The sequence below is a fragment of the Mycosarcoma maydis genome, chromosome 7 (assembly GCF_000328475.2).
Source record: "Mycosarcoma maydis chromosome 7, whole genome shotgun sequence".
Classification (NCBI taxonomy): domain Eukaryota; kingdom Fungi; phylum Basidiomycota; class Ustilaginomycetes; order Ustilaginales; genus Mycosarcoma; species Mycosarcoma maydis.
Window position 1 is genome coordinate 784,165 of NC_026484.1, and position 26,710 is coordinate 810,874.

General features: G+C 53.9%; 10 protein-coding genes and 3 non-coding genes across 13 annotated transcripts; 8 read left to right on the forward strand and 5 right to left on the reverse strand.

The window, feature by feature from the left end:
* Window positions 1-423: 423 nt before the first annotated feature.
* On the forward strand, window positions 424-2,313 carry UMAG_03070 (cleavage polyadenylation factor subunit CLP1; the record flags this gene model as incomplete). The annotated part of the gene is made up of 1 exon (XM_011391133.1): window positions 424-2,313. The coding sequence occupies one exon, from the start codon at window positions 424-426 to the stop codon at window positions 2,311-2,313; it is 1,890 nt and encodes a 629-aa protein (XP_011389435.1).
* A 410-nt stretch (window positions 2,314-2,723) lies between these two features.
* UMAG_16053 lies at window positions 2,724-2,835 on the forward strand. The gene is made up of 2 exons: window positions 2,724-2,759; window positions 2,801-2,835. It is a non-coding gene; the product is annotated as a tRNA-Gly (tRNA).
* Window positions 2,836-3,511: 676 nt separating this feature from the next.
* On the reverse strand, window positions 3,512-5,245 carry UMAG_03071 (mitochondrial 37S ribosomal protein mS47; the record flags this gene model as incomplete). Its single annotated transcript, XM_011391134.1, has 1 exon — window positions 3,512-5,245. The coding sequence occupies one exon, from the start codon at window positions 5,243-5,245 to the stop codon at window positions 3,512-3,514; it is 1,734 nt and encodes a 577-aa protein (XP_011389436.1).
* Window positions 5,246-6,265: 1,020 nt separating this feature from the next.
* Window positions 6,266-6,983, forward strand: UMAG_10373 (putative 6,7-dimethyl-8-ribityllumazine synthase; the record flags this gene model as incomplete). The annotated part of the gene is made up of 2 exons (XM_011391213.1): window positions 6,266-6,852; window positions 6,938-6,983. 2 exons carry the CDS (start codon window positions 6,266-6,268, stop codon window positions 6,981-6,983), a joined length of 633 nt encoding a protein of 210 aa, XP_011389515.1.
* A 710-nt stretch (window positions 6,984-7,693) lies between these two features.
* Window positions 7,694-8,398, forward strand: UMAG_03073 (uncharacterized protein; the record flags this gene model as incomplete). Its single annotated transcript, XM_011391135.1, has 1 exon — window positions 7,694-8,398. The coding sequence occupies one exon, from the start codon at window positions 7,694-7,696 to the stop codon at window positions 8,396-8,398; it is 705 nt and encodes a 234-aa protein (XP_011389437.1).
* Window positions 8,399-8,741: 343 nt separating this feature from the next.
* UMAG_03074 (putative transcription factor BTF3a) lies at window positions 8,742-10,146 on the reverse strand (the record flags this gene model as incomplete). The annotated part of the gene is made up of 3 exons (XM_011391136.1): window positions 8,742-9,016; window positions 9,516-9,689; window positions 10,095-10,146. The coding sequence occupies 3 exons, from the start codon at window positions 10,144-10,146 to the stop codon at window positions 8,742-8,744; spliced, it is 501 nt and encodes a 166-aa protein (XP_011389438.1).
* A 1,563-nt stretch (window positions 10,147-11,709) lies between these two features.
* On the forward strand, window positions 11,710-13,004 carry UMAG_10374 (uncharacterized protein; the record flags this gene model as incomplete). The annotated part of the gene is made up of 3 exons (XM_011391214.1): window positions 11,710-11,733; window positions 12,020-12,200; window positions 12,931-13,004. The coding sequence occupies 3 exons, from the start codon at window positions 11,710-11,712 to the stop codon at window positions 13,002-13,004; spliced, it is 279 nt and encodes a 92-aa protein (XP_011389516.1).
* Window positions 13,005-13,291: 287 nt separating this feature from the next.
* Window positions 13,292-13,406, reverse strand: UMAG_16221. Its single transcript, XR_897734.1, has one exon. It is a non-coding gene; the product is annotated as a 5S ribosomal RNA (ribosomal RNA).
* A 1,307-nt stretch (window positions 13,407-14,713) lies between these two features.
* UMAG_03076 (uncharacterized protein) lies at window positions 14,714-16,764 on the forward strand (the record flags this gene model as incomplete). Its single annotated transcript, XM_011391137.1, has 2 exons — window positions 14,714-14,918; window positions 15,038-16,764. 2 exons carry the CDS (start codon window positions 14,714-14,716, stop codon window positions 16,762-16,764), a joined length of 1,932 nt encoding a protein of 643 aa, XP_011389439.1.
* A 367-nt stretch (window positions 16,765-17,131) lies between these two features.
* UMAG_12207 (uncharacterized protein) lies at window positions 17,132-18,334 on the forward strand (the record flags this gene model as incomplete). The annotated part of the gene is made up of 2 exons (XM_011391284.1): window positions 17,132-18,022; window positions 18,128-18,334. The coding sequence occupies 2 exons, from the start codon at window positions 17,132-17,134 to the stop codon at window positions 18,332-18,334; spliced, it is 1,098 nt and encodes a 365-aa protein (XP_011389586.1).
* Window positions 18,335-18,419: 85 nt separating this feature from the next.
* UMAG_03078 (uncharacterized protein) lies at window positions 18,420-20,705 on the reverse strand (the record flags this gene model as incomplete). The annotated part of the gene is made up of 1 exon (XM_011391138.1): window positions 18,420-20,705. One exon carries the CDS (start codon window positions 20,703-20,705, stop codon window positions 18,420-18,422), a length of 2,286 nt encoding a protein of 761 aa, XP_011389440.1.
* Window positions 20,706-21,355: 650 nt separating this feature from the next.
* Window positions 21,356-24,496, forward strand: UMAG_03079 (uncharacterized protein; the record flags this gene model as incomplete). The annotated part of the gene is made up of 1 exon (XM_011391139.1): window positions 21,356-24,496. One exon carries the CDS (start codon window positions 21,356-21,358, stop codon window positions 24,494-24,496), a length of 3,141 nt encoding a protein of 1,046 aa, XP_011389441.1.
* Window positions 24,497-24,801: 305 nt separating this feature from the next.
* Window positions 24,802-24,907, reverse strand: UMAG_16054. The gene is made up of 2 exons: window positions 24,872-24,907; window positions 24,802-24,836 (listed from the first exon to the last, which is right to left on the reverse strand). It is a non-coding gene; the product is annotated as a tRNA-Gly (tRNA).
* Between the last annotated feature and the right edge of the window lie 1,803 nt (window positions 24,908-26,710).

Consider the following 26,710-nt stretch of genomic DNA (forward strand, 5'->3'; position numbering starts at 1 on the left):
GCAACATTCTTCCCGCAACTTCCTCAACCACGATCGATCACTGTCGGAAAGCACCGGGTGGGTGAAAAGCAGCGTGCCATCGGTAGACGAACGACGCTAACACATGTAGGTTGTTCTCTACACGCCAGTCGCAAGATCCGCATGGAGGGGTTGCGGCAGCTGCCGACATGCTATTATTAACATTGTATCATTGAATCTGAAGCAAGAATCAATCGTGAATGATCTCCCGATTCGAAGTGTTCCGAACAAACGCGGGATTCGGGTAGAATCCCTATGTCAGAATTTGCAAAAAGCAAAGCCAATAAACTGGGAAACAATCGTGAATCACGAATGCTAACGACTCGTGACTAGCACACGCGTTCGCAGGGTCCAAAAGGCTCATCGTTACCAACCTCATCGCACCGCCACCAACCAACAACAGAGATGGACGGACAAGCAGAGGGATCGTCCCAGTACAGGCGCGTTCATCTCCCTCCGCGTTCCGAGTACCGTTTCGAGCTCGAGCCGCACGAGAGACTGTCGATTCGACTCGTCCAGGGCCGCACGCAAAGCGGTGAGGACCCGGATGCCGAGATCTTCGGTGCTGAACTTGTTGGTGGATCGCAGGAACGATGGTATCCTTTCGGAGATGAGGCTAAAGCTGCTGTCTCTTCGTGGAGAGGAGCCGAGATCGAAGTTGCCGGATCCGCTTCTACAGAATACCTCGCCGAGGAACCATCTCCGGTTTATACGGCATATTCCAACTTGCACCTCTACCTGGAACGCAAACGTATTCAAGCACGTCAAGCACTGAGAGCTGATGCAAAGCTGCTCACGACACTGGCGAGCTCGGTCCTCGACCCTAGCTACATCGCTCCTCGCACTACAGACCCGAATACCGAGACCGAATCCGATCCGAGTGGCACGGCGGCGGCCACCGTGTATCGACCCGAGGGACAGGGTCCGAGAGTCATGATTCTAGGTCCCGAGTCGGCAGGCAAAACAAGTTTGGTCAAGCTTCTCGCCAACTATGCGCTTCGGTCGCCCGCTGTCGCTAGTCTTGGGAAAGGCGAAGCGGCCAAAGTGGCCGAAAGTCTGCGCACAGGTGGAGACGGTATCATCTATCCCAACATGGAGGACAACTTATCAGAAGAAGCCAAGAAGCAGAAGCGCGAGGAGGAAAAGAGGAGCGATATCACCGGATGGTGGCCCGTCGTGGTGAACCTTGATCCGAGCGATGGTGCGCCGCCGCTGCCGTGCTGTCTGTCGGCTTTGCCACTGTCTCCGCTCCCGCTCGCATCGTTGCCATCCGCTTCTCCGGCATACGCATTCGGTACCAACACAAGCACAACAGGTGCGATCCCACCAGGCACATCGACTGCCCACGGAGTGGCTCCGCTCTCACTCTGGCTCGGAAAGGAAAACCTACGCGAAAATGAGCGTCACTTCCGCCGTGTCGTCGACTGGCTTGCAGAGGGAGTCGAACGCCGATTTGCACGCGATTTCCGGTCACGCATGTCGGGTCTCATCATCGACACTCCAGGCGTTATCACTGCAGATGCACGTAACAAATACGCCTTCATCCAACACTGCGTCAAAGCGTTCAAGGTCGATACGATTGTCGTGCTCGGCCATGAGAAGCTCAATTTGGAGATGACCAAGCTGTTTGCGTCTCCTGCGGTCACCACAGTCGAAACAGCAGAGATCCCAGGATCAGCAGGACAGCGCTTACCTAGAGTCAACGTGATCAAGCTTCCCAAGAGTGGAGGCGTAGTCGAGCTGGACGAGACCTATCGATCGCGCCTCAAAGCTCTGCAGGTGAAAACCTACTTCTACGGTGGGTCCACCTCTGGTTCTGCCAACACGGACGGCGGGGTTCCGAAGCCCGTTCTACCGGGACACTCGGACCCTTTGGGTGGCGTACCCTCTCTCAGCCCTTACAGCACCACGATCCCGTTTGATTTGCTGGAAATCTACAAGGTCGGCCAAGAGAGTCTCGCTCCATCCTCGGCCTTGCCCATCGGGGCGTCACGTACTGTCACCGAGACGCAGCTTGTCAAGTTGGATCCGACCAACTCGGCGGCTGATCAGACGAGCTTGCTGCACAGTGTCCTGGCTCTCATCCAACCACCACGCGGCGGAGGTGGAGCAGGACAGCCAGATTCTTCCACAAACCCGACCGACGATGAGATCATCGGTGCGCCCATTCTGGGCTTTGTTCACGTCGCAGACATCGATACTGTCCGTAAGAAGATAACCGTACTCTCTCCTAGCGCAGGAAGGCTGCCCAGCAAGACGGCCATTATCGGCTCATTGGATTGGCAGGACGTGTGAATGTTTCGGCGGTATCCAGGTTGCACAGAAGCTGTATTTTATTCTTACACTGCCAACGTTGACCCACAGTCGTTCGGCGCAGAGGTTTTTTTTTTTCAACCGATATTCACGATTGTCTGACCACTAAACGAGGCAGTCCATGCGTGCAACCTCCTTGACTCGGCCCCAGTTTCGACTTCTTTCAGTGAGCCGCCGAATTTTCTCGTTAGCCCTCGTCGTACCACAATGGGCACAGTTTCGGATCAATCATCTCTCGTCTGGACGCTTGAGCTCGAGCTGGAGTTAGAAACTGGATGCTGTCCAATTGATGCGCGACACTAAAAGCCGGTTATGCGTCAATTCTCAAAAAACAGGCCTAGAATTAATTTGTCTAGTTTATATTCAATACTAACTTTGTATCTCTCATCTAAGCACTGATAGTTCAGTGGTAGAATTCTTGCCTTCCATTTCTCAAGGGGGCACACCTGCGATCAGCAATGATCGCGATAGCAAGAGGCAGGGGTTCGATTCCCCTTCAGTGCATTTCTTTTTGACTTTTTTTTCTCACTCTATCCGTTCCCAAAAACCCTTGTCGACGTCATGCCATCGTGATGCGTTGTTTGAACTGTTTCGAGAATCGGATTTGCTCACATCGAGGCTTCGAGCCTAGCAATTCGTGATTGATAATGGTTCTGCCGCGTTGAAAGCAGGTAGACACACACGCGTTCGAGCGCGGCTCGTCGCGGTGAAATGTACGGCACACATGCCGACGGCGGGCTCAGCCACATGTTCAGAGAGACTGGTTTCGACGATCTTCTGTGTCCGCGTTTGGACCAAGTCGATGTGATCACTGGCCAAGATGGTCCATGAGACACTCGTTGATTTGGATGAGAACGAGGTGAGACGTGATTGCGGCGGTCGCACATGCATTACCGGGCAGCGCGGAATACGGTATTTCACGTTTTCGTCATGCCACCAGATATGATAACACTGCTCACTATGGTAGAGAAGAATGGACATTGCTTTGGAACGCCTAATCGAGGCCAGTGCATCTCATTGTTTCACGTTTGCGTCCGACAGTTTGTGTTGACAGGTCAAGAAGGATCGCATCTTTGGTCTATCAAGATGCTCGATTTGCAAAAAGAGTAGAGAGACATACAGCACACAAGCATCAAGAAGACTCGCGACTGTGCGATGCCACATGACACTTGTGTCCACCCTACACCCTGCGACGATCGAGTCTCTCGATCCAGTCTCTCACCTTGAACTCCAAGCCAGGCAAAGTTCCCTTGTGCCTCTTGAGGCAATCGACCAACTCGCTGCTATCAGGCTTGACCGCCGCTGCTGCGGGATGGTTTCCTTCCAACAGAGCCGCGCACTCAGCCTCGCTCGGCAGCGCAAACACATTATGACTCTGTTCCCACTTCAATGGACCTTTACCGCGCAGCAGACTGTCCCTCGCTTGTCTAGCTTCTTTGCTCGTCAACGGATTGGGAATACTGTCCAACTGAGGCAGCTCGAGCTGCAATCCTGCTTTTCTCGCCGTTTCGAGATCGGCAAAGAACTGTGCACGGATCTGTGTATCGGAAACCTTGTCGAGCGAAGCGGGTTCCCAGTCAGCAATCCCGGTACGACGCTTTCCCGTCTTGGGATCGCGCTCAAGAACGTGCGTAACGCCAGTGTAGAAATCGCGTCCGATCGAAAGATCACAGAAGGCGGTGGCAAGACGCATGTCGAATCGGAAAGCTTCTTCCACGTCGAATCGCCTCGCTTCCAAGATGGCCTGGTGTGTGATCTTGAGCGAGCGTGGAGACTTTGTCTTGAGATCCCCAAGGGTTTGTGCGGCCCACTGTTGCACTTCGGGGGTAATAGAGCGCAGACCGAGCAGGGCTAGTTCAGAGGCCGCTTGTGAATCGGCTTGGGCCGAAGAGATTTCTTCAAGACAGCCCAAGATGGACTCGCACGAGAGTTGGCCAAACACATAGTCGAGAGCAATGCGACGATCGCCGAAGAAGGCAGACTTTTCGATCGTTTCCACGGCAGACAGTGGATCGGCGGAATATTCGTGCAGAGCCGACGAGACGAGCGACGGGTTGAGCGCCGATTCGGCAGGCAAGGTGCTCAAACGATGAGCGATAGCATCGATGCTCGAGGACGCGACGTAGTGCGTAGCCAGACCCACAAGGTACGCTTCTTGACCAGAAATTCGCGCACCCGTCATTCCAAGGTACTGTCCAATACTTCCATCCAGTCTCGCCAACACCCTCGTGACGCCGACATCCGGGAAGTATCCGATACCCGTCTCTGGCATTGCGAACAGCGTTCGCTCCGTAGCCAAGCGGAATGGAGCATGAACACTCAGCCCCACGCCGCCTCCCATGGTGATGCCGTCCATGACGCTTACAAACGTCTTGGGCTTCTTCAGCTCGCTTCCTTTCCTCTCGGCGAGGGTACGTGCGTCCTCGGCACCAGCACCGGCACTGTGCGCGTTGGCAGCCTCACCCAATCGGGCGATCTTGTAGTCGAGCTGGAACTCGGATTGGAAGAAATCCAATGCGGTGTTGCGAACCTTGGGGTCAGAGGAATCGGCCGCCTTGACGACGGCCAACACGTCTCCGCCTGAGCACAGGGCTCGTCCTACTCCACGCAGCATGATGACGTTGCAGTTGGACGAGTGCGTACATACGTCGAGCGCTGAGTTAATGAGATCAACCATCTCCTGATTGAGTGCGTTGAGCGCTTTCTCACGGTTGAGCAGGATGGTGCGCAGTCCGCCTTCCGAAAGAAGCTTGACGAGTTTACTGTCGTCCACGCTGCCTCCAGCTGAAGCAGACGCAGACGCAGAAGCGCGGTTCGCTGAGGAAGTGCTCATAGCGACGGGTTGAGTGGAAGAAATTTGACCAGAGACTTGGCCGAGTCTAGCGTTGGCAGTGTTGATGCGTTTGTCCGACATGGTGCCAGCAACAGCCAAGCGTGAGCCACGAAAAGGGAGGAGACGAGCTGCAGCAGTCGTTCGCTGGGATCGCACAAGGAGACTAGAGGATGAGCGAAGGAGCGCAGATGTCCTCATGTCGAACTTTTTGTTGCGGTAGAGCTGAAGCGAAAAGACGGCCGAGGTGGGAAAAGACGATGATATACGGAATATCCTGTGGAAGCGAGGTGAGCGATGATCAGTGCGCTCGTTGGTCAGCTTGTGACTGGTGAACCGTTCTGCGTGTAATCCGCAGCAAGACGGGCCAAACAAACAGAAAGAGCAGAAGCACGAATCGCCGTAATCCGGTTAAAATGCCTTTTCCCCTTCCGGTGGAAAAAAAGCAGATTCTGTTAGACCCCATACAGAGATCACAGACGTCGTCACACCTTGTCGCTCAGCTGGATCTCACTTACAGGGTTCCTTGGCTGTCACGCTAGCTGTCTGTGGTGGAGTGTCGAGCAATGCTGGGAGCAAGCGTGAAGGTGGTAGTAGCAGGCTCGAGTGGCGCCGGGCAGACTGGACAAGGTCCGTTTATATTTATAACGACGATCGGGAGGCAGGGAAATCAGGTCTGACCGTCACAACCGAAACCCAACGCAATTCACAATTTGAAAATAAAAAATACCGACGAAAAATGGAGGCACACATATTCACGATTCGTGATTTGACAACCCGTCCACGAGCAATAGCAGCAGCTTGCCGATCGAGTATGTCTATTGCCTGCCATCCATCTCGGATCGGCCACGATCCGATCCCAAATCTGCCAGGCAAGCTGAGTCGCTCTGTTGCCGCGGACGCAGTTTCGAGGCTTTCAACGCACAGACCTGGACACTCACAACCGAGTCGCGAGCGAGCCACGAGACACACATTCCCATTCGTGATTGGTGATTGGTGATTGGTGATTCCCATTTGTGATCGTCGTTGCTTTGCTCTCTCTTGACGCACCTTGTTCTGACAGCCGACCTTCGACTTGCTACCAACGCCACAGCATTCCTAAACATGGCTAGCATTAAAGGCCCCGCTCCGGCACCCACCTCGTTTCCCGGTGCCGACAAGCTCCGCATCGGTATCGTGCACGCGCGATGGAACGAAGAGTGCATCACCCCGCTCGTCAAAGGCTGCGTGGACTCGATCACTAAAGCTGGCGTAAAGCCCGAGAACATTGTCATCGAATCCGTTCCAGGATCTTGGGAGCTTCCCTTCGGCGTTTCGCGCCTGATCTCGGCCTCGCAGGTTCAAGCGTCTTCCAACGTATCCGATCTCATGGGCGCTACATCACTCCTGGACGATAGCAAGCCAGCCACACCTACTACGTCGTCAGCAACAGCAGGAAAGGCCAGCAAAGCAGCTCTCGATGCAGTCATCGGTATCGGTGTACTGATTAAAGGGTCAACAATGCATTTCGAGTATATCTCGGAATCGTGCTGTTCCGGTTTGATGAGGATCGGGCTGGACACGGGCGTACCGGTGATTTTGGGCGTGCTGACTGCGCTCACCGAGGACCAGGCATTGGAGAGGAGCGGTGTCGGAAGGGGCGCTAACAAGGGTCACAACCACGGTCTAGATTGGGGCTCTGCTGCTGTCGAGTAAGTATGCATCTGCAGACACGAAATCGCCGAGACCATCGCTTGCTGACCATCGTTGATTCGCTTCACGTCCCCTTTTGATTAGAATGGCACTCAAAACCAACCGATGGGCCGAGGGAAAGCTCGCCTGAGCTGCTTTCGAACGTATCGCGCACCGGTCAGAGATTCTCCTTGTCTGTAGCAAAGTACAGAAGAACTGGATGTGATGGCCTGATCCCTGTGGTTGTAGTGGAAAGCACAGCATCATCGGGGTCGTGTACAGCCTTACTGCGGGAATGGAAGGTAGAGATCTTAGTTGTGTTTGAGAAGCTGAGCCGTTATTCTGAATGGCCAAATCTTCCCGCCGAGAGACAAGTGCGCTGTTTTATTGACTGCGCCTAAGGGGCGACCTTCATCGAGGAGGTGGCATTGCCTTGCACCCAACTTCAGAACGCATAATGGTCTACGGACCAGCAGGCTGAGCCCAAAGCGGGGATGGATTGGTAGGCGGTGCGTCGGGGTCTCCTCTGAAGGGCGAAATGTGAACCAGCATCAATCGTCAATCGTCAATCGTCAATCGTCAATCGCCAATCGTCATTCGTGAATGTGATCGTGGATCTTCCTCGCTGACCTAAGTCGAGTCGCTTTCGTAAATAAGACGCGACTTTCGTGTCTCCGCACTCAGTGACTCTGGCGGTCTCGCCACCTTTTGGGTAGGCGACTTGATCTTCGTTGACTTGCAGCGCGACCAGCGTCATGCAGTGTATCTGAGCCTGCAGCCTAGTCTGCCTTCTCTGTGGCTAACCTCTGCCTTCTCTACTACCGCCGACTCTTTCGCGTTGATGGTCCAGCAGAAAACAGGATGTCTGCCTCTGACTCGAACCGAACGCTGTTCTACTTGGAAAACTCGCGAGCGTTCCGAGTGGCATGGGTATTGGAAGAGCTCTCGTTACCCTACGAGCTCAGACATTACTCGCGCATCGATGGCAAACGAGCGGAAGCGTCGATGAAAACCGATTCGTCCAACCGATTGGGTAAATCGCCATATCTCATCGACGGGGATGTCAGACTGGGTGAATCGAGCGCGATCGTCAAGTATCTGATTGAACGGTATGCATCTTCACGTGAACGAAGTCAACTACTCGGATCTCTCGATTCTTGGCAAGAACGAGGCGATATAGAAGCTTGGATCTCGTTTTCGGAAGGCATGATGGTGCATACCCTCGCAGCTGTATATCCTCGTTGGTTCGCTGATCCCACCACCGCCCACGTAATCGAAGACAGCATGACAGCCAACATCCAGAACAACCTGAATCTCTTAGAATCAACCCTCTCGGCCCCAAACGCAAATGCATACCTGGTAGCCGGAAGGCTCACCGCTGCCGACATCATGTGCGCTTTCAGCGCGGAATACACCTTCTACATGGACACTGGTATCTCCTCGGCCGGAAAGCGCAAGGAGGACTGGCCAAAAACGGTAGAGTGGCTCAAAAGCTTGAGCAAGCTGCAGAGCTACAGGAACGCGCTGGAGAAGGGTGCTACGAACAAGTTTGCTATCAGCTATTGAGCGTCGGGCTACTTAACCAGTATCGGGTTTGTCCAAGCGCTCCGCTGTTCTCGCCCCTCTTTATCAGCAGTACCAGCCTCAACCCCACACTGCAAGCAACGCAGATCATCTTGTGCAACGAGATTGTGTGTCAATTTTGGGTGTGTGTGTGTGGTTTATGGCGCATGTGAGGGAACAATCAAAGAGAACCTTGCAAGGAACCGACTCGCTTGTGCTCCCATTTTTCAACCTGTCACAGCCAAAGAAAGCTAGATGGTACAGAGAAGAGACAACGCTTATGCTGCCGAAATTCATGGTTGAGAGTGTGGTAGAAATGCTGCTGCTGATGCTGCGGTAGGGACGATTAGTCGAGCTTGTCGACCTCGGTCTCCTTCTTGTCGGCCTCGTCAAAGTTTTCGACGACATCAGGAACATCGTCGTCGTCCTTGGTGCCAGCAGCAGCGGCTTGCGAAGCGGCGTGTTGAGCGTTCATAGCCTGGTACGATTCGGCGAGCTTGCGCAACGAGGCGAGCGAGTCAGGGCCAAGCTGGTTGAGGATACCGGGGACGAGCTCGGTGAGCTCCTTGTCGACGCCGTTGCCGTAGACGGCGAAAGTGTTGGAGGTGGGCAAACCGTGGACTGAGATTTGACGCAGAGAAGAGAAACGGGATGAAAAGCGGTGATTGTCAGTGGTTTGTACGGAACAATAATAAATCACGGTGAAAAATGCGGCACATCGTCACGATCATCGGGAGCGCCGAAAGGAAAGCGACGACTGTAGATCCTAAGGGTTGCGAGGCTTGATGGTGGCAAGTGTGCCGTGGCGCGAGCATCCTGTCCTAGGCGTCGCAACTTCCGATTAAAGTCTCGTGTGTTTCACCGTGACAGCATCGATTGATCTGCCGTCTGCCAGAATCTGACGGATCGAAGCCTGTGAATTTGATGCCTCTGCCAAGCACCTATGCACTGGTACGGGCCGTCCGATTCCAGCTGGGTTCGGCCAAGTACAGATGGGCTCCATCGTCCCTTCTAACCCATAGAACGCGCACCGACTATATCCCAATCGGTATGCACTTTGATATGGGCGCAGCAGCCCACTGCTTTCGACCATGCGGCAAAGCGTTGTTTAAAAACTCACCCTTGGGAGCAGCAAAGTGAAGGACGTTGCCGTCCTCCTTGAACATGTTGACCTCCTCGACACCAGAGACGGGCTCCACCTGGAGCTTCTTGAGAGCAGCCTGCAGTTTGGGGTCCTCACCACCGGGGCCCTTGGGCTTAGGGGCCATCTTACGACGCGGGGTACCCTTACCACCTGTGCAAAATGGCCGAAAGGAGTTATGTAGAGGCGTTGGATTCGTGGAGAGGCGTTTCGAGTTTTTGCGCGTGTATGTGTATTGATCGGTATGTAGCCCAAGAAGCAGAAGCAGTGGCGATGGCGATAGCGATGTTCGGAGTCGGGGGGCAAAGTGAAATTCGATTGCGGCGAGGCGAGGCAAATGAAGTTGGAGAAGAACAAGTGGATATCAAGTGGTAGGTGCAGAGGAAGGATTACGTGGAAAGAAGAACGGTCAGTCATCTGCGTTCAGGCATACTGTACCGCTCTGCGGAATGGCTGCAGTGATATGTGATTTTGAGCGAGACAAGGACGAGACGTCGTTGCTGTACTCATTGTTCGCAGGCAGTTGATCGCATTGTCGATGTATTGGGAGAAACGTACCGGTTCGGCTGGCAGCCTGGAGCTTGGCAAGCTTTTCCTGGTTGAGAACCATTTTGTATAAGAAGAGAAGGGGCAAAGGTCGGAAACCAAGAGGAGAGAAGCCGAACGAGAAATGATCGAGATGGTATGTAGAGAGTAGCAAGTGACCAACGACGACGACGACGATGTCCGCCAGAAAAGACGATCTAACTTATGCGCAATCGAGGCGGCGTGGCTTCAAAAAGAGTCACGAGTGGCTTCTGTTGCTGCTGCCTGCTTGCTGCTACCTGCTGCTGCTTCTAGCTCTTCTGTGCCTGTCTGTGTGCTTCTTCGCGCAGAGACAGCGGCAGAGTCAGGCGCCGATTCACACCAGTCTTGATTCGACTCTCAGCTGCTCGACTTGCATATTTCCGACTGACGCTCTCGGCCGTCTATTTCTTTTTCTTCTCTTTCTGCTTGAAATATTCGTGAGTCTTGATTTTGACCTGATTTTTCTCGTCTGACCTGATTTTTCTCGTCTGACCTGACACACGCTCCCACACTTTACGCTTTTCTATTCATTTCAGCCAAAAAAAAGCTGGGGGTGATCAGAGATCACGATGCCGAGTCGTCAGAATCAAAAGCTGCTCGCAGACTGGCAACAGTCGCTTGAAAAGCGCATATAATGATTGGACTTGGCATTCTCGCTGCTGCTTGGCACTGTTGCGAGAATCACGAGTGCATTGAACTGAATCATGAATCACGAATCTGCGAATGGGCTAGGCTCGCCAAATCAGAACCGTCTCGACAATAGTCACGAATGGTCAAGGCAGGATCGTGAATCGTCGAAAGAATGCGTCTCTGATTGGAGGACGCCGCAGCTCACGCTCGCTCATTCATTCACGAATCACCCAACCTTGGTGCTTCGTGCTTCTCAGCACAGACCTTCACGTTTGTCGATTATTGATGCTAACAACGTTGATTGGTTCCGTCATGCGGTCTAACAAATACGAAGATTTGTTCGTATTGCGACTAATTCGGAGCTGTGTGTTGCTTGCTGCGACCTCACACAGCATTGGCATGAGCGTGGAGCGTGAAGCCTCCCCGTAGCGAGAAGCGCCAATTCGAGAAGAAATTTCGTATTTGAAATCGGATACGATTGCGACTTGAAAACTTGTATTGAGTCAATCATGAATGTCGACAATACCGGAAAGAATAGGCAAATCCAAGCCAGTCAAGGCAGACATAAGTTAGGCAAACATAAGTTAACTTAAGTCAAACATCCCTCTTCTGGAAGAAATCGTCGTTTTGGAATCGGAAAGAGTGCCATTGGAGAAGCGAAAATCGCATCGCACGCACTCGGCCTCTGTGTGAGAGAGGCAAGAGTTCCATCTGCCGATATTCTGCACCCTCTACTCATCTGGTCGCCGCCGTGGGCTTGATCACTGCATCGAGATAGTCAACCGCATCATCTTTCATCCATCTTTGATCACCATCCGCAACAAGATTATCTTTCGCCAGGATCGATCCTCTCCCCGGCCTTCGTTCATTCGTTCGAAAAAGGCACGTCCGATCGTGCTCCGCATCTGTTTCAAGCTCGTGCCTAGGTCTCTTCCATTCGGTCGGTCTCGCATCGTTCTTTTCATATATACACATCATGTCGAGCTCTCCAGTCTTGAACGTAAGTATCGCGTCACACGTACGCAGACAAGCCTGTCTTGTTTCTTCGAGGCAGGTGTGATGGGTAGACTCCCAACCTGTCATAGCCAGAGCCGGCAGCTAGAAAACATTAACAGTACACTGACCTTGAGTTCCTTGCGTTCGTTCGGTCTAAATAACTATCCAAACTGCCCGGTCCTGATTCGCTCGCCAAACACTCGACACAACGTCGACCACATGTCATTTCGACATTGCTCGCCGTCTCACGAATACACTCTTTCTCTTACCCTTGTATTGCCATCCAACAGGTGGTCCGCTACTCGGCCCTCGTTGGTGGTATCGGATACGGCATTCTTCACCGTAGGACATTGCAAGCAAAGGCAGATGTAAAGGCCGCTCACGCTGAGTACAAGCACAAGGAGCAACTCATTCAGAAGGCAAAGGAGGCATACAAGAACAAGCTCGTCGCCAAGCAGAGCGATTCTGGAAGTGAGTACACACGAGCAGCAACCACCACAACGACAATGATACAGGCAGAGCAGTTGGCGGTACAATGCATATCACAGCGAATGACGTTGGATAGAAGCTGGGTTGGGCCTCAGGCAAAGAACTCGGGCAACTTGGGTAACTCAATGCTGGCAGATCACGCTGTGTTGGTTACATCGGCGGTGGCACGGCACGTTCTCCGGAAACAAAGATGGCCATAGCCGGGGGAAAGGGTGAATTATGAACAGGCAATGGAAAGGGAGGTGTGCTACAACATACCACCCAGGGGTCTGTCTCGCGCATGCAAAACAAAGGAGCACTCAGGCAGCGTCCTTGCGTGCCAAACAAAGGCATTTGGTCGGCTCGACCTCTTGGCTTATGCGGCTGCGCTTACAGGTAACAGCAGAGATATCAAAGCAGCAGCGTCTGTTTGGCTCATAGGTCCGCAGCGCCCTGAATACACATAGTCAGTCACTCGCAAATTCTGCAGTGTCATGCGGGGTTGTGGCGCTGGTGTTGGCCCCGCTGCCGCTGCTATCGACTGGTGGCCAAGGAGCGCTTCGCGTCTTGAATATCCCCCGAACATGTTCAGAAGCAGTCATCAACCTCTCGTTTGGCTCTATCCGTGGAGTTACTCTGCCATCGTCGTGTCGGAGGTTTCGAAATTGTTCGCATCGCTTCGAGCTCATTTACTGACACTGTATCTCTCACCTTGATCTTTTGGCTATTACAGTTGTTACGGATCCTGAGAACCCAGCTTTCGACTTGGAAAAGTTCTTGACTAAGCTCGAGCAGGATAGCAAGTGAAGCTGAAATGGTTTGGCGCGTATGCATATTCTAGATCGCTCGGTAGCAATATCAAAACTTGTTTCTTGTCTCGCTTGGATGTGCGCGCAGTTCCAAGTTGAGGATTGCAGGCGGTGGCTCCGAGCCGGCTTTGGACTGATCAGGTTGATTGACCTACCTTTGAACGCTTTGCTCGTAAGACTGTTGGCGTGACTTTGGAGTTGGCTGTTGCGAAGCTAATCGTGAATCTGCCACGGCAAAAAGGGTGATGACGAGCATGGAAGCGAAAGCAAAAGCAAAAGCAAAAGAAACTGCAGCACCTAGGATTCCCGCGTGGTCCCCCACCGCAGTACTGACTAGGCGACGACTTGCTTGACTGCGCAGATCGAACGGGATGCGGTATTTTCAAGTCTCTATGGCCGCAGATGAGAAAGCAGAGATCAAGATGTGTACAAACGCATGGCGTAAGATCAAGAAGGTGTACACGGTATGTAGGAAGACGTGTCGAAGCTAATTTTATTAACGTGATACGACGACTACGTCGGTTGCAAATGGCGGCTTAGCGTCAGAATCAGAATCGTGATTTGAGCAGAGCCATCGCGCTCCTTCCTGACGACCTCTACGGACCTCTCCTAAGGGATGTCGCTCTGTTGGCACGTACAGAAGCTAGAGGAAACATCTTCTATAGTAGGAATGAACGTTCGAGATGAACGCCTTTACGTGCCGCCACATCAGTCCGAGCTGTCCTTGGTGCTCTCCACTGACAGTGATTGCCGAATTCGCTCGACGTTAATCCAGAGCCCAGCTCGGCTAAGTGACTCAATCACGAATGGCAGGGTGGAGGGTGGCTGTTAGCTTCCAGCTTCGTATGCAGCCTTCTCATTGAGTGTACCTTGCCGCGTTCCTATCGTTTCTCCGGGCTTGAGGTCAGGGCAGGGTGAAGAAAGACGGCCATCGCCGCAACTTTTTGACTCTTTTGTTGGCTCAGTTGTCGGCGAATCTCATATTTGCGCCTTATGACCCACCCTTCCGTTCGCATGCGTATCGATGATTGCCTTGTGGCACGTTTTGCATGACGTTGCCTCCGTGTTGCACCATGCTCCAAGCACGTTTTCGACCGCCGGCACCGTAAATGCCGCCTGGCATGCATCAATCAAACAGCGCCGTTGCACTCCAGTCTCGTGTGTGGACAGCAGGCGCCCGTCCTTCGGCTTTGGAAGTCAGGAACGTCATACAACCAGATATGCCTCGGTCTCCGAGCATCCGTTATCAGGAGAGAGCGATACCAGAGCGCACAGCATTCGTCATTCGTGATTGACGTTGTTCAAATTCTGTTAGGAATGGCTAGCTAGATACCTGATAACACTTTGAGATGCAAGTCGCTTCTCGCTTAGACGATTAGCGCGAAATGAGAACTCTGATTCGGATCACCATCTTCCTTTGTTTCGCATGTTTGTCCACGCTCGCCGCGGCAATCACGATGCCGCCGCAAAGGAGCTTGCTTCACTTTCCTGCACACACAGGCCACTCGAGTCGATGAAAGTTGTGTTCTTCCCGCCGACAGTTCCCTATCGGGCAAAAAAACGTTGTTGCGCAAGCAGCGCCACTTGACACTTGCCAGGTTAAGTTATTAGGACCTTCGCGACCTGGCACACGACATCGTTGCTCAACCCCCTTCTCATCATCCTCTTCCTTCGCATCGTCCTACTCGCTCTGCGGCAATTGTCACGATGTTGTTGAGCCGCTTCATCACCACGGCCATCGCGCTCGCCGGTGCGGTTTCGGCTTGTCCCGGAATCGACCATGCCCAAGGCCTTGCTCCTCGGAAAGTTGATCACTCCATTCAGCCCAGTGGAGGCAACAGTCTGCTCCGTGAACTGACTTGGGGCGATCTGGCCGTAATTGCGACAACTGACATCCACGGCTGGTATATGGGTGAGTAAACTTTTCGCCAGAGCGTGTTGTGACACCTTACCGACCAAAGTCTTCCACTTGACCCCTGCGAGAGGCGGCTTTGCTAACCAGCTAATCTTCCACCTCTTTGCAAAATACAGGTCACATGAAGAAGAGTTATCCGGAGCCTAACTATTCCGGCGATTGGGGCGACTTTGCGTCCTTTGTCAAGCACATGCGCAAGCTTGCCAAGAAGAAGGGTGTCGATCTGCTCCTTGTCGACTCTGGTGACCTTCACGACGGTGCTGGTTTGAGTGACGGTTTCCCTGCAGGCCAGGTCGACGGCCAAGTCTCTAACCAATTCCATGCCAAGGTCAAGTACGATCTCTTGACCGTCGGCAACCACGAGCTGTACAAGTACAATGTTGCCTGGAACACGCTGCAAGAATTTGTGCCTGAAGCTCGCAGTCGTTACCTGGGCTCCAACGTCAACATCAGTCATGCTGCGCCCCGCGGTGGCAACAACGTCTCATACACCTATGGCGAACGGTTTGTCAAGTTCAAGACCGACCATGGCCGAAAGGTCACCTCGCTCGGCGTCCTCTTCAACTTTACCGGTGCCGACAGCGGCATTACCGTCCAAGACCCTGCTCAGATGGTTCTCGAGCCCTGGTTCATCGACGCCATCCAGGAGCAGCCTGATGTCTTCCTGATCGCTGGCCACATGCCCGTCCGCAAGGATCAATTTCCCGTCGTGGTTAATGCGATCCGCAAAGTGCACCCGATCACACCGATCATGATCCTCGGCGGCCACTCGCACATTCGCGACTGCACCCAGTACGACAAGTACTCTATGGGTATCGAGTCGGGCCGATACCTCGAGACGATCGGCTGGATGTCGATGAACTTTACCAACAACGGTCCCACCTTCAGCCGCACCTATATCGACGCCAACCGACGCAATTACGCCTTCCACGCAGGTCTCGCTGCCAAGCCTGAAAAGTTCGACACGGCCCTGGGAAGGAAGATCACCAAGCAGATGAACCAAGTCGCCGATGCCTGGAATCTCTCTCACGTTTATGGTGTTGCTCCCCAGGATTACTACCTCCAGCGTGTCCCCATCAACGACAGCTCATCTCTGATCAACTTTATGACCAACAAGGTGCTGCCCACCGTCATCTCGACCTCGAATCCGGAACGCAAAGGGGTGCCCAACATTGTCATCGCCAACACGGGCTCGCAGCGATTCGACCTGTATGCAGGTCCTTTCACCAAGAACGACCAGTACATTGTCTCGCCCTTCACCGACGCTTTCCAGTATATTAAGGATGTGCCGTACAAGTACGCTAGCCAGGTCATTCACAAGCTCAACGGTGACAGGGTCGCTCAGGCTACCAGCCGTAGGCGCGATCTCGAAGGCGCTGAGAGCGAACAGGAGCTCTACGCTAAGGGACACGTCTCTCACATCTACAACCGCTGGATCCAGGATCAGCACGTTTTTGCTTCGGCTCACAACGCGGCAGCTCGTGACCTGGCCATATTGGACGCTCGAGCAGCTGAAGCTCAAGCGAACCGCACGCTCGGCTACGTCACCAAGGACCAATGTCCAGGGGATGGAGACGACACCGTGCACAGCGCTATTCCCTTCGCTTCGGTTCCCGACTACGTTCAGAGCCCTGTCACCGGTCAGAACGTAAGCGACACGGACAAGGTCGACGTCATCTTCCTCGACTTTATCGCCAAGAACGTCGTGAGAATTCTCAACAGCGTCCAAACTGAAACGACGTACTCGCTGAGCGATGTCGCTGCTTACAACCAGTACACTACGCAGGACATCTACCCGCTTTACGCTGAACAGATCTGGGCCAACAACTCTACCTCTGCCTGAACACAAAATGAAACGTCGCTCCTTAAAAACACGCCTTGGTCATTTGTATAAGCTAGATGCGCTGATGAAGTGCGAAATCGAAGACAACGTAGTGGTCGTTCAAAGTGAGGTAGTCATGTGTGCTGCATCTATCACAATCAGGTAGTCGCGAGTGCATCAAACAAGCGTGAAGGCTTTTCGTGTTTCGGTTAATTCAGCAGCGTCCTCGAAAAAGTCACGAATGATCGGAAGGCGGAAGTTGATTCTCTCCACACTCTGTGACTTTGGTGTTGGAAATGTGTAGCCAGGATGATTCTTGGACCTACCATCCCCACCACAAATCCGGAACTGCAACTTGAACTTCATCTTGTCGCTCTTTGTTACAAACATGGACTCGCTGGAGCGGACCACCGCCACTGCCGCTGCAACCACTTCATCTTCTGGCACGCCACCGCCTTCCAGCGCCGAACTCATGCTAGCACTTTCGCAGATCCAACAGCTCATCCCTTTGCTCGATTACCGACCGGGCGGACTGACCCACTTGCTGCCTACGCTTTTGACGCCGCTCCTACCCAACGATGCGGCTGCAGCGGAAAGCGTACAGCGCTACCGTGCGAATGTAGATCATGCATTCCGCGTCGCTGCCGAGTTGGTCGGCAGGGTCAACGACAGTGCGTCGGTGGGCAACGCGTTGAATCTGGCAGAGACGCTGATGCGCGAGGGCGATGAAAAGGCGAGGTTGCTCAGGGTGAGGAAGAAGAGGAGGCTGTTTGTGGAGCAGGAAAAGGTGCTCGAGGCGAACCATTGGGGACCACCTGTGCCATCGCGTGTCGCTGTGGCAAGCAAGATCGCTTCTGCGACCGAATCCAAGCAAGAGGCAGAGCAAGCCGACCAAAAGCCGGCACAGATCACCGCGTTCCTCCCATCGCAAAACCCCACCAAAGTGATGCTATCACCAGCACAACAGAACCTCCCATCCCCCACCCACGCCCGAGCAGTGCAGAGTTACCTCATTGCACTCCACAGCTACCTGCAACTCACCGTGGAGAAAGGTTTGGCACCACCGACGGTTGCGCTGAAACAAGTGCGAGCGCGCATCCTCGCCTTTGCACCGGGAGGATTCACGCTCGAAGTGCAGGTGGCTCAGGTGATGAAAGCCTGCATCGAGGCCAACTTGACGTTTGTCACAAAACAGCAGGCCGAGCGCCAAGAGCTTCTCCCCCTGCTACAGAGCGTCGATGTGGCTGCGCTCACATTGGGTGCCGTGAACGAGTCGATCGTAAGTACAACCCCCCCAGCAACGATCTGCCACATCCTGCCACCCGAGCGTCAAAGAGCGCATCCTGACCATCTTGTCGCTTATCATCAACCACCTCGCCAACAGACTTCTACCACACCAAGCGCATACCCCATCTTCCGTTCGCTAGCCACCGAGATCCTCGCACACACACATCGCGCCCTCTCACCCTCCCTCCGCAACAACGACACCCTATCCTCAACAGACCAAGATTCCCTCGTATGGATCGCGTACAAACCCATCACAGAGACCGTCACACGGCTCATCCTTGCCGCTGCACAGTTACAAGCCTGACGAACAGATATGTACAAGATGATTCACATTCGCGATTGGTTCAAAATTACGGAAAATCGAAAGGGTTCTTCTTCTAGTCTTGCTTCTACTCTTGCTTATCACCGATGATGCTCATATCTTTACTCGCTGACGACGTCGACGAAGCCGACGACGCCGAACTGGCGCTAGCACTCGACCTCCTTCGCTTAGCGCTGCCTTCCTTCTCGGAAACATCCTTGGCACCAGAGCTGCTCCTCTTCTCTTTGCGCCCTTTGCTCTCCGAGTCCGTCTTCGGGATCAGCCTCCTGCTCGTCTCGACATACTCCTCCCACCTCCTCTCGAAGCTCTTGGTCAACCTTGCCGCTGCACCTTGGCTACCTTCCACCCGATCCGCCGAGATCGAGATGCTGAAATCGCCACCGTACGAGCAGATACCGATACCCAGGGTTCCTTTACCCGCCTGAGGAGGCAACGCTGTCCACCTCACCACTTCCTGCCCCGCCAGCTCGATGCGCTGCTTCGAAGGGCACGGTACGTTGGTTACCACCGCCGTGACAGATGTCAAAATGCGTTCTACCACCCATACGGTTGGCCAGCGAAGCACGTTAAATCGATGCTTAGGCAGCAAGCCGAACGGGATGGGCAAGATCGCGGGGATCTGGCCTGTGAGTTGGATCAGGTAGAAACAAATCTTAGGAAGCAGCGAATGCTTGAGGATGTTGAGTCGTTTGTGGGTGGTGTGCAATCGACGGTAAAGCACCTTGACGTCGGTGGACAGGCCTCTGGTCGTAGGCAGGTAGGCGATTCCAGCCGTGGAAAGGTTGCGAAGCGACCAATCGCCTGGTTCGCGGATCGAGATGGGGATCAGAATTCCAATTTGTGACGGCAAGATCTTGTGCGAATAGTGACGGATCTTGTTCAACAGCCCGGGCTGCAAAGGCCGACGATCCAATTCGTCGTTGATCACGTCCGCGATCACGGTGCAGATGATGTCGTTGACCGTAAGGTGTGTACCGATCAACGGACGCGAGAATCGCTTGCCTCCCTGCACCTTGTCTAGCAACGTACCCGGCTCGACACCCGAAAACGCCTTGGAAACCAACTTGACATCGGCAAGCGTAAACGATTTCGAAACGCTAAACTCCTTCTCCTGCTTTCGAGGGCCATCGTAGCTCGCCGTAACATAACGCTGACGCCAGAAGGTAGCCACGAAAAAGAACGTTGTTGAGATGGCCAGCGTAAAGCATCCAGCAATATCGGTGATCAAATTAACCAACCAGCTGATCCAATACAGCGCCATCATGACCAACCGCAACGCAATCGTGCCGTGGAATCGATCCAGACTCGCCAGCTTCTTGTTCATGCGCGAAGGCAGCGCTTTGCCCCTCTTTGCGTCGCTCAGCAACTGAGCACCGTCGGCCATCATGCTCCCCAGCTTAGGTCCTAGTGAAGTGATGAGCAGCTGGCTCATGACGAATCCTTGGCCATCGGCCATGGTGTGATGGCCGCGGATAACGCACGCACCCTTTGCACCGCTGTGTTCGTCTACAAAGTTTTCCAGTACCGCTACTTCCCAGAGCGGCCTCGAGTAGTCCCAGCCTTTGGCAATGAACTCTGAAGCGAAGGCCTCCAGCTCGCGCGTACCCGCATCACCGGGTAGACTGTAGGCTCGTATGTGGCGGTCAATGTCAAAGTCTTCGTCATTGATGAATACTGTGCCGTGGAAGAATCGTCCCACATCGGCGAGTCTTTGCGTATACTTTGGGAAATGTCCGATCTGTTCCAACATCGCCTCTTTGAGCTTGTCCAGCTTGGCAGGATTCTTAAAGGTGTAGGTGGCGGTGCAGACAGGGTTCAAAGAGCTGATGCCGTCTATCAACAACCACATGTTGTCTAAACCTCCAATCGCGTTGACACGGCTGAAGATCTCCCATTGCAGCAGGCGCTCTATATAGTCGGCGATGTTGATAGCTTGTTTGGCGACTCGTTCCATGATTCCTCCGTTGGGCTGTGTTGCAGCAACTCGTTGAATTGCATCTTCGGTATGCTCTGCAACGTTGTGAATAGCAGTACTGAGGGTGGGTGTGTTGTGTCCCGATGACCACGGACTTTCATCAAGCGCGGAGACGATTCCGGGGAAGAGGGGGAAGAAGGCTTTGCTCGTGGTGGGTGGAGTTTCTGCGCCGTGGTTGTGAGTATGGCCATCGTCATTGCCGTTGGAGATGCCGTTGATACGAGCGAAGCGCGAAGAGGATTGGATGTTAGGACTCGATTTGGGGCTCTTGAACTTGACCGACTTGATCGCATCTGTACTTGGGGATGCGGCTTCAGAGCCTTTCACTTTGGCCGCAGGAGATGCAGTGTCGAGACTACCCGCTGCTGCTGTCGACATGGTTCCGGGCGCTTCAGAGTAGAGCGGGATCAGCCCAGATACGATGTTAGCGGAAGAAGAAGTGGATGAGAGGAGCGTCACTGCATCTACGCGGCAACATGTATCAGATGGTGGTGATGAAGTTGGATTAGCGAGTTGTGGAAGCCGACGACATAGAATTGTGAATGTGAATGGTTCAATTCCACTATCGTGAAAGAGAACAGAAGGGGAATCTCTCGCGTCACACGGCTATCATCACGCATGCGTGAAGCCGCTAAACGTCATCGTTGAAATTTCCCGCACCTCGTGCGTTGTGGAGCACAGCGTGAAGAAAAGGAATGAATGTTAGACCATTCGAAATGTCTTCCCAATCCAAACAAACCGTGAACACGAAAAGCCCGAGTTCCGCTTTTGGCCTGCCAAGGCGCGTTCGAGTTGCTGCATCCCCTGACAGCTTCTTCCCGTCGACCTCCTCCCCCTCCTCTACTTTCCATCCACCCATCATCGATCCGCCTCCTTTCCTGACACGGAATCAAAGTGAATATACGTAGGACCACATCTGTATTCACAGCCTAGGCCGCACCAATAGTTTTGGGAAAAGGCGCTGTCGGGGGCATAGCCGCTGGATTCCAGACCGTGCAAACTCGACTCGAATCGACACAGACACGAGGATGCCCGCGTCAACAGCTGCTACCTCACTGGCAGCGGATGAAAAGACAGCGTCCAAAGACAAGGACAAGAAGGCCTCGGACTCGGCGATTCAGACACCCAAAGATGCTACGACACCGCTGCCTTCCACATCCGGCGCAACAGCATCCGCCACACCTGCCCACGAGACTTCCGTCGGTAGTGTTTTTAGCAACCCGGACATGACAGCTGCTGTGCTCGCTTACCTCCAGAAGCGCGGATTCGACCGTGTTGAGGCGGCTTTCAAGGCGGAGCTCGACGCGTTGGCTTCCGGTGCCACAGCTGAGCAAGCGGCTGCTGCCGCTGACGTACTGGGTCGCGCACCCACCGTGGGACTCGAAGACCTCGCTGCCAAGAACGCGCCACGTACACCAGCCGACAAGGACAAGGAGAAGGACAAGGACAGTGACAAGGACAAGGACAAGGACAAGGACAAGGACAAGGACAAGGACAAGGACAAGGACAGTGACAAGGACAAGGACAAGGAAGCCGTCGATGGTCCGAACAAGGACAAAGCTGCAGCTGCGGCTGCCGAAACCGACCTCACCTTTGCTGAAGATGGAGACGTCTCAGCGGCTGCAACCCAAGCCCTCCTTCTTGACCCAACAGATCGCGCAAGAGGGTTTGCCATGCTAAAGTCATGGTGCCACGGCAGTCTCGACATCTATCAGCCCGAGCTGCTGCCCATCTTGCTTCCACTCTTTGTGCACTCGTTCCTGGATCTTGTCTTGATGGGACACGGACCTGCCGCCTCGGCACTCTACACAGCACACGCCCCATCCTTTTTTCCGACGCACACTGCGCTACTGTCCCAGATCCGCTCGCTGGCACTTCCATCACACATCCAGTCGGATCCACTCGCACAGCGCTTTCGATCCGAGCGCTACGTCGTCAAGATGTCCAGCACGGTCTTCAGCCTGTTGCTCGGCTGGTTGACCGACGGCGGCGGGCCCGTTTCCAGCGCTTCCAACGCGATCGAGGAGGCAGAAGGTCCAGCAAGACGTGGTAGAGAGGCCATGCTCAAGATCATCAACGAGCGATGCCGAATCCAGGTGCTGGCTGCTCAGCCTTACCAGATTGATGCCGCCGTGCTGGAAGAAGGTACCGGTCTCACTGGCGCCGGGCCCACTTACTCTAGTGTTACGGCGGGCGCATCTGGACGAAGCCGTATCCATTCCGCCCTGGCAAAGAATGCGGTGTCGGAAGGCGATGCGCTCGCAGAATTCAACGCAAAGGCGGCTGGACCTCAGCTCAAGCTTCATCCAACAGTGCCGTTAACCGAGAGACTCGAGACCGAGGTGCAAAAGGAGCTGCAGGAGGTGGAGCGACGTGAAAAGGAGACAGTGGCTGCAGTGCAAGCCGAAGAGGAAAAGAACAAAGATGCTGCTGAAGCGTCCAGCGCGACCATTGCCAGTGTTGGTGCAACACAAGATGGCGGAGAAACGGCCAAAACAGCGGCTGCGCAGCAGCAAGATGGGGATACGACGATGCAGGATGCCACATCCACGGCCGATGCGGGCGAAGATGGGGGAGATGCGGCTTCCAGGGCGAGGACGGCGTCTGTTCATCCATCTGAACTGCCCTCCTCTGCTAGGGAAACAGCCCCTCCGGCAAGCGCAGCCGAAGCGAACTCGGTAAGCGGTGGCACCTCGTCGGGTCCGGACTTCTCAGTGGGACTGCTTGCAGCCAGTGTCAGCGATCTGCCACCACAAGCGCCGACGTTTCGCACCGTCGACGTCAAGCGGGAGGTGCAGCGCGTTCGTGATGCGCGCAAACGCATCCGCCTCGATCCATCTTTGCTTTACGGCTCCTCCGCCACATTGTCCGCTTTCACGTCGGGCGTGCGTGACCCCGCCATCAACGCGATGGGTGAGCAGGGCGCCAATGCAGCGCGGGTGGCCGCGCTACCTTCGGTCTGCGCCTATACATTCCACGATGCAGACGACGGTATCACGTGCTCCACCTTCTCTGACGACATTACGCTCATGGCAGCCGGTTTCGAAGAGTCTTTTGTGCAGGTGTGGTCGCTCAAAGGCGAAAAGCTGCGCGCGATTCGGGGCAACCCGAATCTGTCATCGATTCGAGACAGCCGCACGCTGGCAAAGCAACGCGAAGCTGAAGGATACTCTACGCGTCGGCTGATCGGACACTCTGGTGCCGTCTACGGTGTTGATTTCGATCCTGTGGGAGGCTCGGCTAGCGCACCTCGACATGTGCTCAGCTGCTCGGCGGATTCCACGGCTCGTCTGTGGAGTCTGGATACGTACAGTGCACTGGTCTCGTACCGTGGTCACCAACACCCTGTGTGGGATGTGAAGTGGTCGCCGATCGGAACCTACTTTGCCACCGCGAGCGCGGACAAGACGGCTCGGCTGTGGAGCACGGAACGCATCAACCCACTGCGCATGTATGCCGGTCATCTGTCGGACGTGGACTGTCTGACGTTCCATCCGAACTCTCTCTACCTCGCCACGGGCTCTTCCGATCGAAGCTGTCGTCTGTGGGACGTTCAGCGCGGAGCGTGCGTTCGACTGTTCGTCGGGCATCAATCGCCGATCTCGTGTCTTCGAATCAGTCCGGATGGTCGATACCTCGCATCGGCAGCTGCCGGCAATGGAACCGCATCGCAGTTCGCTGGGGTGGACGGGATCGATCCCACTTCGCAAGGTGGTAGCATCAACGATGTTTCCATCTCGCTGTGGGATTTGGCATCTGGTCGGAGGATCAAGAAGATGTGGGGACACAGTGAGCGGATTTACTCGATGGATTTTTCGGCCGATGGATCGCTGCTTGTCACCGGGTCGGCGGATCGTAGCGTAAGGTGCTGGGATGTTCGTGCGGTGGGTGGTAATCGAAAGGTGGCTACCAAGGGTTCTTTAGAAGCACAGCAGATCAGCGATGCAGCCGCATTGGGCGTTCAGACAGCGGCAGCCACCACACAAGCACAGCTCTCGTCAGCGGGCTTGACAAATGCCGCCATTGCTGCAGGCCAGATCAACGCCGCCGATATGGTGAACAGTAGCGCCGATTGCGTGGCTACCTTCCATACCAAGCGAACTCCCGTGTTGGACGTCCATTTCACCCCGAGAAATCTCTGCCTCGTTGCTGGCGTCTTTGAGGATTGAAAGGCTGGCTTTGGCCGGCTACGCTGTCGATGCCGTTGCACGAATCGTATCGTCACTCGCACTATGTACTCGTCTGCATCTCGTGTCTTCTGCATCCTTGTTTTGAGCACCTAATCTGACACTTTGTCGGAAAACAAGCACGAATCACAGTATCTACAAACTCTGTACAGCCGCTTTGACACTTTTTTGAAGATTGAGAGTCAATTGAGGTCTTTTCGCCTCCTGATGTCACCAGGATGTTTTTTCAGGGGGAAAGTGAGGGTAAGTTAAATTAAAAGGGAATGTTGAAACACGCAAAAAAAGAATGCACTGAAGGGGAATCGAACCCCTGCCTCTTGCTAAGGCGTACTGGACGCGGTGTGCCCCCTTGAGAAATGGAAGGCAAGAATTCTACCACTGAACTATCAGTGCCACGTGATATCTATCTAGGTTCGTTAGCTGATTATATACATAACGTTAACAGCACAGCCAGTTGAGTAGAGTTAGTTGCTTGTCTGAGTGTTGAGGAGAGTGCCATCGCAAAACAGGCATAGAGGACCGCGGATGGATCACGGATTACTCAATGGTGCGAACCGAAACACGATGTAACTTATTCGCGAATCACGAATATCTGGAGGAGCTCAGGCCCACTTTTGATGTGGATGGTAGGTTATCTGGATGATTCACGATTGTGGCTCGTTCGCATTCACGAATCACGAATCTTCCCAATCGCAGGCAGCAGCAACAGCAGCAGCAGAGCCAAAGACGGTTAAGTTAAGTTAACGCGTCTCTGTGGGCGTCACGAAAAGCAAAAGAGAATCACGAATACAAGTGGCGCTGGAAATCCAATTCATTCAAAGCCCGTATTGACGATTTTCAGAAGATGTTGCCAAGCTAATGGTGCGACTTCGGAAATTCAATTGGTTCGCGTTTTCGAAATCAAGCCAATCGGCTTTGAAATCGCGTGTGCGTGATCACTAACTAGCGAATGATAAGAAATCCCAGCGCTGTAAATCACAAATGTATAATCCAGCCGTGCGAATTCAAGAGTTTCAAAACAATCAACTTGCTGTCGCATCGTTTGTTAATAAGATCGCGCTTTGACTGTTGTTTTTTTCTTCTTGTTTTTTTTTTTCTCTCTTTCTTTTGTTTCCCTTCTTTTTCCTCTCTGTCCCTCGGCTCAGTTGCCTGGCGTCTCGCTGGATCAGAAGCTGAGCTTGTCTGTGGAGAGTGTGCGTGCGTGATTGTCTCGCGCCGGGACACACATCACACACGCGCTGGAGAAATTTGCCCCTCTGCTCGCTTGCTCACTGGCTGGCTGGCTGTTTTATGTGCTGGACCGCGCCGCCGCGTGCAAAGATCAGAGTTGTTGGCCTTTGCCCAGCTCATCCATTCACGATTTTCGCCCGTCTTGGCTGAGAATTTGCGAACTCGAAAAACGAGAAAGAGAGAGAGTGAGAGAGAGTGAGAGAGAGTGAGAGAGAGAGCGGCGAGCAAAAGGGTCAACCAACAGCACGTCGCAATCCATTTCACTCACGCTACTGCTGAACGCTCCTGCTGGCTCACTTAACGACGCAAGCTCAGCCACCCGCTGCTCAAACATCGCATTCGAATCTATCGCCCGGCTCGCCTTTGCAAACGTCCAACTCTTGACACCATCATCACCTTTCCCTCTGCCCTACTTGGTGTTGGCTGCTCTTCTCCATTACATCTCTTTGCATCACACCAACACCGAATACGGCTCTGGTTTTCGTCTCCCTTGCCTTGATCTCTGTTCTTTCCGACTCGGCTTCTCGCTCTTCATCAACGCGTCACCCTTTGCGTCTCACGCTTCCAACCTCCGTCCCTTGTGTCGGAAAAGTCTGCTCGCGTACGTCCAACGACAATCCTTAACAGCAGACTGCACGTTCTCGCAACTTGACCTGTTCGAAAGCAGCCGATTCGAGCCGAGCTCCCATATCGAGCTCTCACCGCACACATTGCTTTTGTTGGTGTTGACGGTTCTTTCCAGCGGCGATCTTGACATCAGCGCTTCTCTCGCCCGCTTCAACAAGCATATCGTTGCCACAATCGTCGTTGGCATCCTCTACGGTGGTTCAATTGCCTCTGCAAGCAGGTCAACTTCCCGTCTTGGACTCGCGCGGTTTCAGTCAGCAACTCGAGCTCTAACTTATCTTGTCCGTAAGTATTATCAAATCAACATCACACGCGCACAACCTTGGGCTACGGCAAGTA